The sequence below is a fragment of the Apis laboriosa genome, unplaced genomic scaffold (genome assembly GCF_014066325.1).
Source record: "Apis laboriosa isolate Shangri-la unplaced genomic scaffold, ASM1406632v1 scaffold39_cov144, whole genome shotgun sequence".
NCBI lineage: Eukaryota > Metazoa > Arthropoda > Insecta > Hymenoptera > Apidae > Apis > Apis laboriosa.
The window spans coordinates 2,080,282-2,094,951 of record NW_025223140.1 but is presented as its reverse complement, the minus strand read 5'-3'; the positions used below and the strand labels follow the sequence as shown (position 1 = coordinate 2,094,951).

The window sequence follows — 14,670 nt, the reverse complement described above, 5'->3', positions numbered from 1 at the left end:
GGTTTTTTTTTAATTGGAAGAATCTTGCCAATATGTTAAACAAATCTTATATATAGAAACAAATCTTATATATATATAGAAAGAAGTAAAAAAAATTGAATTATCACAATATATTTGCTTATTACCAATATGCTAATTTTTAATCAATTAACTCAATTTTTATTACATCTTTTTTTTTAATAATCTATTGAATCAATAAAAATTGAGTTATAAAATTTTCAAAATATTCTCCATTTGAGATATAGATTTTAATTAAATCTTAAATTAGAAAATAATATAAAAATTATTCATATAGAAATTTTAATGTATAATAAAACAATTTAAATTTAAATCTTTTTTTTAATGCATTAAATACACAATTGTAAATGCTAATGTATTATTGATAATATATTTATTTATAGATTTATATAGAAATAAATAAAATATATATGTAACTTCATTATATGTTTGACATATTTTTTATTATTATATTTAACATTTCCATTTAATGTACTTACTACTTTTTTTATTTTTCTATTTATTAATATTTATAAAATTAATATTTTCAAAAAATTGTTTAATATTTTAAACAATTTTATTTATGTAACAGAGCATGTTAGAATTATTTATTTACTTGATATTCACTACAATCTGCTGATAGAATGACATGATTAAAACACATATTCACAATTATTATTAAGCTGGTCATAATTTTGACGAATGTACTCCTTTCCTTGGTACATCAGTAAATGGTTTTGGCAATGAATATAAATTCTGACTAATTTTAAAAGACAAAATATCATCAATTTTTTTATATTCAATAGTATTATTTATTTCATTTGATTGCTCAGTATTTTTATTGGATTCCACTGCTTTTTCATTGTTTGAATTTTGATCTTTTAATGTAGAAATTACATGTACTGATAATTTACGTTGAATATCATTTCGAAGTATATTCTACAAATGTAAAAAATTTAATTCATATTACAATATATATTTATTTAAATTTATTTAATTATTATTTAATTATATACTTATATAAATTTATTTAAATAATAATATTATTAGATACATACTTTATAAAACTCTAATATTTGTTCTTTTGTTATAGTTCTTAAATATGCAACTTCAATATTTGCTCGATCAAAATTATATTGTTGTGATACAATTTCATTCCAAAATATCGAAGATAAAGTGGTCATTTGTTTAGGTTTTTCAAGTCGTCGTATTGCTAATGATTCTTTATGTGCATTAAATTCTTCTTCTGTCATAGATGAAATATTTTGCTGAAATATATTAAATTTGAATGCAAATTCTGAATATTTAGTAATATTTAAAATTTAATTACTAACCAGCATAGAATTTAAAAATGTATGAATTCTTTGTTCAACATATTTAGGATGTCTATCACTTTGAACTATAATTCTTAAACCTTGTGCACCATTTGTTCTTCGTACTCCACTAAATACTATATATCCCAATTGTTCTTTAGTTCTTAGTGTAGTAAAACAAGGTTCTGATAAAATCTGTGCTAAAAGTTCTAGTAACATATTTGATTCTGTTGATTGTAAACCAGTTTGGCAGTAAATTTGTGTACATGAACTGCTATGATATTTAGTTTGCACTTCAAATAAAAAATGACAACCTAAGAAAAATATTTTTCTTAAAACAAAAAAACTATTATAAATAATTAAAATACATAAATAATATATAAAATTGGTATAATTTAATGTGACAAAGAATATAGATAATATTTATAAATTATTAATTTTTTATGAAAATTTTTGTTTGATATATCCAAATTTATGATAAATTTTACTACAGATATTATTTGAAAAATTATTTTAATATAAAAGATTAAATATACTTACCATCTTCTAATTTGATTTCACGATGTAAAATTAATTGTCTAGATAAAAGTGGAATTATATGAGGAATTGCATTTGATAATTTTGATTCTATCAGTCTTGCTGTTTCTATAGCTTCTGACATTGTCATGTTACCATGTATTAAACATTCCATATGTATTTTACTCAAAAATTGTGGAATAAAATTTTCAACTTTTTCAACAGTTAAATCTAGATATAAATATAATAAATAAAAATTTTAATATTTTTATCTTAAATTATTAAGAATATTTTGGCAAATTCTATATAATATTAAATATAAAATATATTGTATAATACTATATATAATATATAATATATATAATACTATATATTATATTGTGATATTAATAATAAATTATAAAGAAGATAATAGTTATAATGAATATTTTTTATTTATGTATCTATTTATTGATTAAAATATCTAGATATTTTACAAACTTACAAGATAAGGCATTTAATAATTCATCCTTCATCCAAATTTGTTCTGATAATAATACAGCAAGGTAATAAACTGCATGCTGATATGGTTGTTCAGCTTTATAATTTTTTAGACTTCTAGAATACTAAAATTCATAAAAATCAATGATAAATATAATAATATATAAAATATATAATACATGTAAAAAAATTAATAAAAAAATTACATTTTCTTTCCAAATTGCAAATCTTTTTCGATCAACTTTAAAATTAAGCATTTTATCTATAATTTTATCTAGTAAAACACGTTGTTTATCATCATAGCCAACAATTCCCAACTAAAAATATATAATACAATTATATTATAATATATAATAATATAATAAAATATTTAATCAGCTTTTACTCACTGTCATCCCATATTTACTATTAGTAAGTTCCCATTTAAGACCAACTATATCAGCAGCATATGCAAATTCATTTAAAGCATCACGAAATAATAATACAAATATGTATGTTAGATTATAACTAAGAGGATCCAAATATGCTAGTGGACTGTAAACAAAGTATTAAATAATTTTATAATATATTTAATATAAATATGAAAAAATATGTATTTAGTATAAAGAGTTTCCTTAGTCTAATAAAATAGTATTAATGAGAATTGATTTTGAAAAAGTATAAATTTATATTATATAAATATTTTAAATAAATAAGTAATTAGTTCTTAACGGCAAAGTATAATTTTTTATATTTTAATATATATATATATATGTATTTTTAGACTATATACAGTTATTGAAATAATTAATAAATTTTATCTATGCAATCATAAAAAATAACAATTTTACATTAATTTAAGAATTTAAAAAAATTTAAGAATTCATTTTAATAGATATTAATTCATTCTCAAAATTAATTATATAATTACTTTATATATTTTTTATGTATAATATGATAACATGTATAATACATAATCAGAAAATTCATACTTTTTTGATTCAGTAATGCAATTATATTAAAATTGCTTTTATACATACATATGTATATATAAAAGCTATATCATCTTGAAAGAAATATGACAAACATTGTTGTTAACTTCATCAGAGATAAAATAATCAGGATCAGTGTATCATTCAACCTCTAACTATAATGCATATAAAATATTGAAATATTTTCAATCATTATAAATATACAGAATTTTATTTTTTTAAAATATTTTTACCTGACAAAATCAAGAAATAAATTAGCCTTGGGTATAAGAAATTCTTCATCTTGCTTAAACCATAATCTTATTAACGAAGTATCTTCAATAATAACTGGAAATTTGGATGTCTATATATAATAAAAACAAAATTTATTATATATATACATATAAAAATACATAAAAAAAATAAATAAATTTATTTACTTTGTCTCCTATTGGTTTTATATCAAATTTTTCTGGTATAAATTCATTCTTTGGTGGTAATTTTAAATCTGGATTTAAACCAGCATTAATCCATTTATTTATAATGTCTGGTGATATCTTTTCTTTTTTAAATTTAACACCATACCATTTTTCGGTTTCATCAGATATGTTTTCAAATAACTTTCCAACTATATGAATTCTAACATTTTCTGGTTTCAAAAATTCCATTATACATTTAATTAAATCTGGTTTCCATTGTAGAAAAAGATGTTCTACTATTAAAATATCTTCTATTGGATAATCATACAATATTTGTGCTAAACCACTGACATAATCACAAGGATAACTTTTTTCTTTAAATCGGAAATTTATATTTGCTACATCTTTATATTCCTTCAAAATAAAATAGTTATTTGATTAAATATAATTTTATCCTTACAATTAACACTTCACCAATGAAATGCATAATTTTTTATGCAAATATTTAAAATTATTTGTTACTTCTTAATATATTATATAATTATATTATATATTATATTAATTTTATAATAATATATAATATATATAATTAATATAATACATATATATATATATATTTTTTTTTTTTTTCTTGCAAACTAGATATAGAATTATTAGTTCTTAATGGCGAAGTGTTAATATTTAAGTGTCTGTATTATATAATAATTAATTTATAAATAATTACATTGTAAATCCATTCAATTGGCCCATTTCTTTTTAACATATTAATATATTGGAAGGTTAATAGAACAATATCATCAATATGTTGAATACCTTCTTCTGTTAAATCAACAAAAACAACAAAGAAGCTAAAACCTCTAGCACCTAATCGTTTACCTGATCCTAATGAATTACACCATCCTTTTGCTTTCAATAAAGATAAGAGTGATCCTTCACCTTCATGTCCTAATAAATGTGAAATGTAATGTGCAGGCTAAAAAAAAATAAAGTGAATATGTTTTTATTATATAAAAGAGAAAACTAATTTAATATGTTAAAAAATAACATAAACATAGTTATTACCGCTGATTTGTAATGTTCTCGTAAATCAGGTATAGGAAATATAATATACAAACTCCTAATGTCTTTTATTGGAACAATATACCACTTATGTTGGAAGTGTTGCTCATTAAAAGGATGTTTTGGCCAAGTAGGTACTGGAATTTCTTTATTTTTCACTTGAGAAAATAACTCTACTACCATTTTTTCAAGTTCATTTAAACTCTCTGAAAATAAGTATAATTTATAAATAATTTTTTATTTAAAGTTTTATTTCATGTAATATAAAGCATATTAATTAATTATAAATATTAAATATATTTAAATTTGTTTAGAATATATAAAAGAATATATAAAAAAAATTATAATTTTATTTTAAAAATTATATTTTTTAATTAAAATTATAACTTTATTAAAATTAATTGATTAATTGATATAAGTAATAAATAAATAATAATAATAAAATCAAATAAATATTTGATTTACCTTTGCCAAGTACACATAATGCCATAATATTAGAAGAATAAAATTTATTATGAAATTCAAGTAATTTTTCTCTTACATTTATTCCTTTTTGTTTTGGAATTATATCTAAGGTTTCCTTATTTCCAGTAGCAAACCTTGAAAAAGGATGATTTGGATCAGCAGATGATTTTTCTAATTGATCAAGGCGCCATGTGTCATTTGCTATATTTTTCTCACATTCCAAATGAATAGCATTTAATTCTAAATCAGTTAAAGCTTCTGTAAAAAGTGGTGCAATAAAAAATTGTGCAAAACGATCTAATGCACCTCTTAATTTTTCTGCATGTACATCAAAATAATAAAGTGTATGATCCATATGAGTTGATGCATTATATGAACCACCATTTTGTGATAAATATTTATTATAATCATTTTTTTCTGGATATTTTTCCGTTCCTAAGAATAACATATGTTCACAAAAATGTGCTAAACCTAATAAATCATCTGGTTCACTTAAATAACCTATAAAAATACATAATATAAAGATATAAAATCTATATTATAAAAATAATTATTATATTTTATTATATTTAAAAATTAAAAATATATATAATTATATATTTGATTTTACCAATATTCACATTCAATGCTGCGGCACTTTTATCAGTTGTAGCATCACTAATCAGTAAAACTTTCATTTTATTATTAAGTAATAAACCTCTGTATTCTCTTTTATCATTTGGTGATTTAATTATGTTATTATATTGTTTTTCTATAAAATTATTGGCCATATTGGCAGTTATTTTCATATTATATGATTTATATCTGAAAAAAAAATAAGAATATTATATAAAATATAAATAATTCTTAATATTATTTAACAATAATAATTAATCAAAAATAAAATTCCTTTTTATAATATAGATATTAAAATTGATTTTTTTTTTCTTTTAATGATAAAAAATATAATGATATTACTACAAATATTAATACAATATTCATTTTGCTATAAATTATGTTATGTTAACATATTGAATATATAAATGTTTAATAATTCTACTTACAATCTTATATCTTGCAATTTTGTTTTATAATATTAAAATTTTTTTAATACTCAAGTTTTATAATTTTGTTTTATCTCAATTAGTTAAAAAAGAATTTTTTTTAATAATAAGGTTATTGTACGTGTTATAATAATAGCGCAATTTTTTAATGATCGATAATACAATAATGTACGTACTATAAAAAATATTGCACGAAATGATAAGACGTACTGTTAGGTTAGAATAAATATAAAATCACAGTAACGCACAATTATATACTGCACATTATAATTTCTTGATATCGGAAAGTAATTTTAATATTTTGAAATGCATTGTATACTTGTATTAAGATATTTATGATAATATACATAAACTTTAAATTTATTGAATACTAAGTAATAAATATATTCTTTCTATTGTTTCACAAATTAGTAAAGATTTCATTCAGATAGATCATGATCGAATTGTACTATGTAATGTTTCATCAAGAATACATGCATACCTGTAAACAAAGAAAGAATGGGTTGGTTCATAAAAAATACGAAATTTAAATATATGTGTTAAAACCATTATTCTTTGTAAATTATTCTCCAAAAATTAAAATTTATTTAATCTTGTTATCATGATTAGTATATAATGTTTTGAAGTAAGTTGCAGTGAATTTCTATAGTTAATTTTTATTTTATAATAATATAATAAGAATTAGAATCATTTACAAGAAAATATTTATAATTAATATTGAAAAATATGAAATATTTATAATAATAATTATATTTTTAATTAATAATAATTTAAATAATTTTGATTTTTACAATGTAATGTAATGTATGTAATGTATGTATGTAATGTTATGTAATGTAAACTCTCATATATATATATAGTACATATAGTATATATATATATTTTTTAAATATATACATAATAGAGTATGTCACATACAAATTTTTTCATATATTCGTATATAATTTTTAAACTATATAAATTATAAACTATAATATAATACACTATATAAACTGTACAATATAATCTTTAATATGAATATAGCAATATTATAGGAAATTTGATGTATAAAGATATTTAAATTATTGTAAAAATTTTATATATATATATATATATATATTACATAATATATAGATGTTTTAAAGTTCTTGAATAAATAACCTAGTTTATTTAAATTTAGTAATAAAAATTGGAAACATAACTATTTATAATTATAATTTAATAGTGGTAACACTGTATCAAGCATGATATTATTCGTGACTGTCATTCTTTATTAAATAGAAATATTATTTTCTTATATATTATTTTTAAAATATTGTAAAAAATGTCAATTGAAATTGAATCTGCAGAGTAATTATTTTATATGTAATATTTATAATTAAATTTTTATATTTGTTCTTAAAATTTATATTTTATTGTTTGATTTTAGCGTAATTCGTTTAATACAACAATATCTAAAAGAGTCGAATCTTGTCAAAACATTACAAACATTGCAGGTATTTATTTATTATTTTTATATATATTTTTATCTTAATGAATAGTTATTATGAATTAACTTTTTAATGAATTCGAAAAGAATACAAGTAAAATTATATAATATTTATAGGAAGAAACAGGTGTATCATTGAATACAGTAGATAGTGTAGATGGTTTTGTAGCAGATATAAATAATGGGCATTGGGATACAGTATTAAAGGCAATACAATCATTAAAGTTACCAGATAAAAAGCTCATTGATTTATATGAACAGGTTTGTCATTTATTACATATATAAATTTTTTATAATTTTTATAATTATAATAATTTATCTGATATTTATAATAATCCATAGGTTGTACTAGAATTAATTGAACTACGAGAATTAGGAGCAGCTCGATCATTATTGCGACAAACAGATCCTATGATTATGATGAAACAACAAGAACCTGAAAGATATATACATTTAGGTATGGTAAATGAAGATAATAATTTTATTTATTTTAATATTATATAATTAGATATTATATAAATTAAATGTTATTATACTGAAATAGTTTTATACTATTTATAATTTAATTTTATTTTATTTTTATTTATTTAATTTTAACATTATGTTTTTTATGTAGAAAATTTACTTGCACGTTCATATTTTGATCCACGTGAAGCATATCCTGATGGAAGTACAAAGGAAAAACGAAGAGCTTATATAGCTACAGCTCTTGCTGGTGAAGTATCAGTTGTGCCATCAAGTAGACTACTTGCATTATTAGGACAAGCATTAAAATGGCAACAACATCAAGGTTTACTTCCACCTGGTACTACAATAGATTTGTTTAGAGGAAAAGCAGCAGTACGAGATCAAGAAGATGAAAAATATCCCACTCAACTTTCAAAACAAATAAAATTTGGTCAAAAATCTCATGTAGAATGTGCAAGATTTTCACCAGATGGTCAATATTTGGTTACTGGTTCTGTTGATGGATTTATTGAAGTATGGAATTTCACAACTGGTAAAATCAGAAAAGATTTAAAATATCAAGCTCAAGATAATTTTATGATGATGGAGCAAGCTGTGTTATCAATGGCTTTTAGTCGTGATAGTGAAATGTTAGCTGGTGGTGGACAAGATGGCAAAATAAAAGTATGGAGAGTTCAAAGTGGACAATGTTTAAGAAGATTTGAAAAAGCTCATTCAAAAGGTGTTACATGTCTTCAATTTAGTAGAGATAACAGTCAAATTTTATCCGCATCATTTGATACTACTATAAGGTATATAGCATATTGAAAATTTATTTTTAACATTAACAGAATGATTTATATTTTAATTTATATTTTATTTAATTGTAATACATAGAATACATGGACTTAAATCTGGAAAAACTTTAAAAGAATTTCGTGGGCATGCTTCTTTTGTAAATGAAGTAGTGTTTGCACCAGATGGACATAATTTAATAAGGTATAATATAAATTTTAATATTTCAATTAATTGAATTTCATGAAATAATCATTAAATGCTTTCATTTATATTGATTATATTAGTGCATCATCAGATGGAACTGTAAAAGTTTGGAGTTTGAAAACAACAGAATGCATAGGTACATACAAATCTTTAGGAGCTGCAGATTTAACTGTTAATAGCATTCATCTTCTTCCTCGAAATCCAGAACATTTTGTAGTGTGTAATCGTTCAAATACAGTAGTAATTATGAATATGCAAGGACAAATAGTGAGATCATTCTCTAGTGGAAAACGAGAGGGAGGTGACTTTGTGTGTACTGTTGTAAGTCCACGTGGTGAATTTATTTATTGTGTTGGTGAAGATCTTGTGCTTTATTGTTTTTCTACATCATCAGGAAAACTTGAAAGAACTCTTAATGTAAGTTTATTCACTTTGATAATTTATTTTTATATTATATATTTATTGATATTATTTTCACATTTCAGATACATGAAAAAGATGTTATAGGTTTAACACATCATCCACATCAAAATCTTTTATGTTCTTATAGTGAAGATGGCCTTTTGAAATTATGGAAACCATAAAATGTGTACTTTAAACATTATTTTCCAATTCTAATGAACTTTAATTGTATCATAGAATTGTTATACATCTTTTATCCTTAATTTTAGAAATTAGGAAATAGATAAGGATATTCATTTTTCTAAAATTAGTTTTATTGCATTTTATACTGTAATATAATAAAAATTAAATACGTACATTATAGTTTTTATTAAAAATTAATATTATATATTTATAATTTAATATATTTTAAATTGCATTTATCAATTCATTTGAATATGCTATATGATATAAACATATAATTTACATATATATTTATGATATAAAAATATAAAAATTAAATGGATTTTGTTAAGATTTTTAATAAGTAAAAATAAAATTAATCGTGTGTCAAAATCATTTTTTGAGCGTATTTTTATAGAACGAGTATTACTTACTATTTATAGACGAGTAGAGCAAATAATAAGACAAAAATAGAAATAAGATAAAAATATTAAAAATCAGCGATATTTTCAGAATGTCACGAATACATAAAGAAAAAATAAAAAAAAATGAAAGAAAATATAGATAGGATTTTAGAAAGAATTAACAATTAGCGCCATTTTTAAATATCATAAAAAAATATCTTTTTAAAAGTATTTATGAGACAGCGTTTATCTCCAATTCTTTTTTATTCTATTTTTAAAGATATCTTTAATATTCGGGAGATGGCACTAACTGTTAATTCTTATCCTCTTTCTATCCTTTTCTCATTATTTTCTGTTCTTTCTTCATATTTCATTTGCGGCAATCTAGAGATGGCGCTTATTTCAATATTTTTATCTTATCTGTCCTTCTTTTTATTTATTCCTATTAACTATTATTTATTCTTCTTATCTATATTTGCTTTTGGCGCATAGATCATAAATAAAATACGGGATGTCAATCAAACACATTTCTATTACTGTTATATTATAAATTATAATTTTAATTTTTAATAAAAAAAATATAAATTACTTGATTTTATAATATATTTCTATATAATGATTTCATAAAACATAATGTAACTTGATATACAATATGAATGTTTTCATACAAGATAGTGTTCTTGACAATAGCGAGCATTTAATTAAATAATTATTTCAATTATTAAAATTATAATTTCATTTTAAATTAATTTCAAATCATTATATCGTTAAAATTACAAAAGTAGAGTTCTAGAGATCTAGTTTAGAAATAAGTAAGACATGAAACAAAAAAAATATTATTCTATATCTGAAATTTATTTATTTATTTTAAATTGATTTCTCCTCATCATTTTTAAATATAATATATAAAAAAATTAAAAACTGATATAAATGGTTTATACTGCTGAGAATAAGAATTATTTTTAATAATGACAATAATATTAAATAAAATTAAAAATATTTTATATACGTTATCTTTAATATGTATAATCGTACAGCCAGTGTGATCTAGACATTTAAAATGAATAATAAAAACGTTCTCAACTATCCTGCGCGTATAGAACGAAAAATTCATGGATGTAAGTATCTGGATGTTGTGGTAATTGGGCTCGAGCAAATAAGCAATTACTATATTTTGGGTTGGCAAATATTATAATAACGGGCTAGAGGGGTTAACCAGGTTATCTGGAATATGATCATCGGTTCAGGCGTTTTAGAGAGCGCCAAAACCGGCACCAACCTGCTGCCCATTTTTATTTCCTTTTTTAATATAGCTTCTTACTCAAAGCTTAATATCTCCATAAAAACTATATAAAAATGCACATATTTGCGATTAACTTGACTTTATAATATAAATTATAATATAAATTTATAATACAAATTTTACAATAATGAAGAGAGAGAAAATATTAATATAATAAAAATATTATATTTTAATTCCTGAAAAAATATTATTATTATTAATTATAAATATTATATTATTATTAATAAATAATATTAATAAATATATTATTTATATTATATTAATAAATAATAAATATTTGGATCGATTTTATGAATGATGCTTATAATGATATACTTGCTTGAAATTGTTAAATTGTTAAAAATTATTAAATTATTTTAATAGATAGATAATAATTTATTTTAAAATATTAGATTTTAAATTTTATCCCATAAATTATAATATTTAAATGTATAGATAGATTATACTCTTAACTTGTCGATAGAAATCTTTTTTAAAATATCATATTTAAAAATTTCATTTTATATTTTAATTTTACATTTTAAAAATTATTATTAAAAATTGTAATTAAATGTAGGTATGTAATAAATAATTTACATTAATTAAATTTCGTATAAAGTAGAATACATATATATATATATATATATATATATATATATGTACGTATAAATTTATTGTTTATTTCAAATAAATTTGTGTTTCAAAATAAACCGGAAGATATGATTAATGCGACTTTAATTCCGAGTTTTCAGCTTAGTTTCAATTTCCTGTCGGCATTTTTGTTTACTTGTCTCAAAGGTCCAATAGGCGGTTCGTTTGTTTCGATTTTCTTCTTAATAATCAAGCATTGTGTCGCCCTATGTTTTCGGCATTTTCTAATTTTGGTATTGATATTTCCTTTCATGAAATTCTAGAAGATAAAAAAACAAGTATAATTAATTTACTATTAGCAAATTTTTGACAATTATGTTATTATTTATTAACTATCATAAATTCGTTCATTATTGTTATTATTTTTTTTAATATACAATGATATACGCAGAAGACTTGTACACAGATATCTTTTTATTATACTTTTATTCTATTGAAAGAATGTTTCCTTTTTTAATATTTAAGGAAACAGACTACCATATACTATGGGATCAACTATTATAATATGAAAACCAGATGCTATACTTTTCTATAATTGAGAATCATTCGAAATATAGTATCTGAATGATAAAATAATTATTCTTGAATTTGAAGTCAATAATTTTAAAAATGGAAAAAAAAGAGATATTTATTAAATAGTAGGATTGAAAATAAAAGAAAAATAATTAAATTAAAATATAAAAAGTTTTTCCTTCTTCTACTTGTGAAGAATTATGTCAATTGTAATAAATAATTATATTTATATGTATTTTAATCTATTTTTAGTGTTACGTGTTTGAAACCTGTGGAGGAAGGAACTTCGAGCGGTTGCTCTTTCAGTGGAAGACTTCCATTGAAATTGAAAGGACATTCGCTCGAATAATTTTACTTCCTTCGTCACGAAATTATAGGAGTTCGTTCAAACCTTATTATATACAAAAGTAGAAAAACAAAATATTCATCCTGTTGATTTAATATTTGTCATTTCTAAAAATACCTGTGAAGAGAAATTGAAATTAATATTTATTGTAAAATTGATTACAGGTAGAATAAATATAAAAGATTATTTATAGTTATATTTTTTTATGCTGATTATATTTTGATATTATTTGTATTGTACATATGCTTATTTTTTTTTTTTTTTTTTTTTTTGTAAGAATTAATATTTTACCTTTCATAATAATCATATCAAAAGTTACGTTAGATAATGTTGTTAAAAAATATAGATACTTGAATTTATTTATTGTATAATTTTTTGTATATTAATTATTTTGTAATTATTTTTTGTATATAAATATTAATTTTTTAAACGTTTTAAATTCAATGAATTTCAAACTTATTATTAATTTGTATAAGTATATAGTCATAGATTTTTTTCTTTTTATTTATATTTTCGAATATAGAAATGTGACAACAAAGTTGAAATTCATTTTTTTAACGTTTATTAAAAACTTTCAATTATTACTTCTTACCAGATTGCAAGATTGCAATAGACAAAATGGATCAAAGTATTCCTTTGTTTATTTTAATTTCGAATCATGATTTTTCGTTTCTACGTTTCCAAAATATTTCCAATTTTACAGTTGTAATTTGTTAATAATTGGATATTGTTTGTATTTAGGGTGAAAAAGATTTCTCTCGCTAGCCAACTGGTCCCAGGTGTGTATACTGGGAGCGTGGCAGACGCGTGCTTCTCCCCTCTTTAACCTCAGACGAAGGCAGTTGGTCTTACTTGCTTTTTCATTCTTTCTACTAATATACTATACATATACATTATACTTAAAATAAATACATAAATGTCATGCTATATGATTTCAAATTTTACGCGTTATAAATATATATAACAAATATTTTACGCAAAAATACTAATATTTTAATAAACAAGCCAATTTGAAATATCTTTGTACGTATATAAGAAACAAATTTCTAAAATATATGAATTTGCACAAATATTCATTATAAATAAAAATTACTTTGTAATTACATTTCAATTTTTCATTTTACCTTCATATGTATAAATATTTTCTTATTATTTAATGAAACTATAAATCTATAAAATCTTTAAACTTTATATATTTATACATATAACTTTATAATATCTATATATATAGAAATCATCCTGTTGATTTAATAGTTACAAATTTGTACATCGTATATTTAAAAAATCATATATTAAAAAAATTACATATATTAAAAAAATTATACAATAAATAAATTCAAGTATCTATATTTTCTAACAACATTGTCTAACGTAACTTTTGATATGATTATTATGAAAGGTAAAATATTAATTCTTACAAAAAAAAAAAAAAAAAAAAAATAAGCATATGTACAATACAAATATTTTTAATAATCACTTGTACAAAGTCTATTTTAAAATCGAGTATAACAATTATTGAAGAAGCAAAAGTGAAAATAGATTTATATTGTTCGTAGTTTCAACAAGATATTCAATAATCTTTATATAATTATCGAGGGAAATTAAGAATGGAATCAGTTTGTACAATTAAGAGTAGAAGAATGCAGAAAATTCTTCTTGAACGATTTGCATTTGGCAGGAAAGGTGGTAATTATTTGCAACGGAATAATGCAATTATCAAATTGACCTTCGCACCCTCGCATAATTACTCG

The 14,670-nt window shown here is 20.9% G+C and overlaps 2 protein-coding genes across 5 annotated transcripts; one reads left to right on the top strand and one right to left on the bottom strand.

Moving 5' to 3' along the window:
• Positions 1-492: 492 nt before the first annotated feature.
• Positions 493-6,791, bottom strand: LOC122715613 (insulin-degrading enzyme). Of its 4 annotated transcripts, none has more exons than XM_043937919.1 (14): positions 6,724-6,791; positions 5,810-6,003; positions 5,200-5,700; positions 4,738-4,940; positions 4,400-4,648; positions 3,697-4,089; positions 3,511-3,620; positions 2,696-2,840; positions 2,513-2,623; positions 2,311-2,431; positions 1,851-2,057; positions 1,332-1,624; positions 1,056-1,265; positions 493-936 (listed from the first exon to the last, which is right to left on the bottom strand). In XM_043937919.1, exons 1-14 carry the CDS (start codon positions 6,789-6,791, stop codon positions 685-687), a joined length of 3,057 nt encoding a protein of 1,018 aa, XP_043793854.1. In that variant the 3' UTR covers positions 493-684. The 4 variants fall into 4 exon arrangements, with proteins under 4 accessions (XP_043793854.1, XP_043793855.1, XP_043793857.1 ...); XM_043937920.1 differs by lacking the exon at positions 6,724-6,791 and adding an exon at positions 6,419-6,639; XM_043937922.1 differs by lacking the exon at positions 6,724-6,791 and adding an exon at positions 6,491-6,514.
• Positions 6,792-7,471: 680 nt separating this feature from the next.
• Positions 7,472-9,909, top strand: LOC122715622 (WD40 repeat-containing protein SMU1). Its single transcript, XM_043937942.1, has 8 exons — positions 7,472-7,571; positions 7,651-7,717; positions 7,828-7,971; positions 8,053-8,167; positions 8,327-8,969; positions 9,055-9,156; positions 9,240-9,576; positions 9,645-9,909. The coding sequence occupies exons 1-8, from the start codon at positions 7,546-7,548 to the stop codon at positions 9,741-9,743; spliced, it is 1,533 nt and encodes a 510-aa protein (XP_043793877.1). The 5' UTR covers positions 7,472-7,545; the 3' UTR covers positions 9,744-9,909.
• Positions 9,910-14,670: the final 4,761 nt, after the last annotated feature.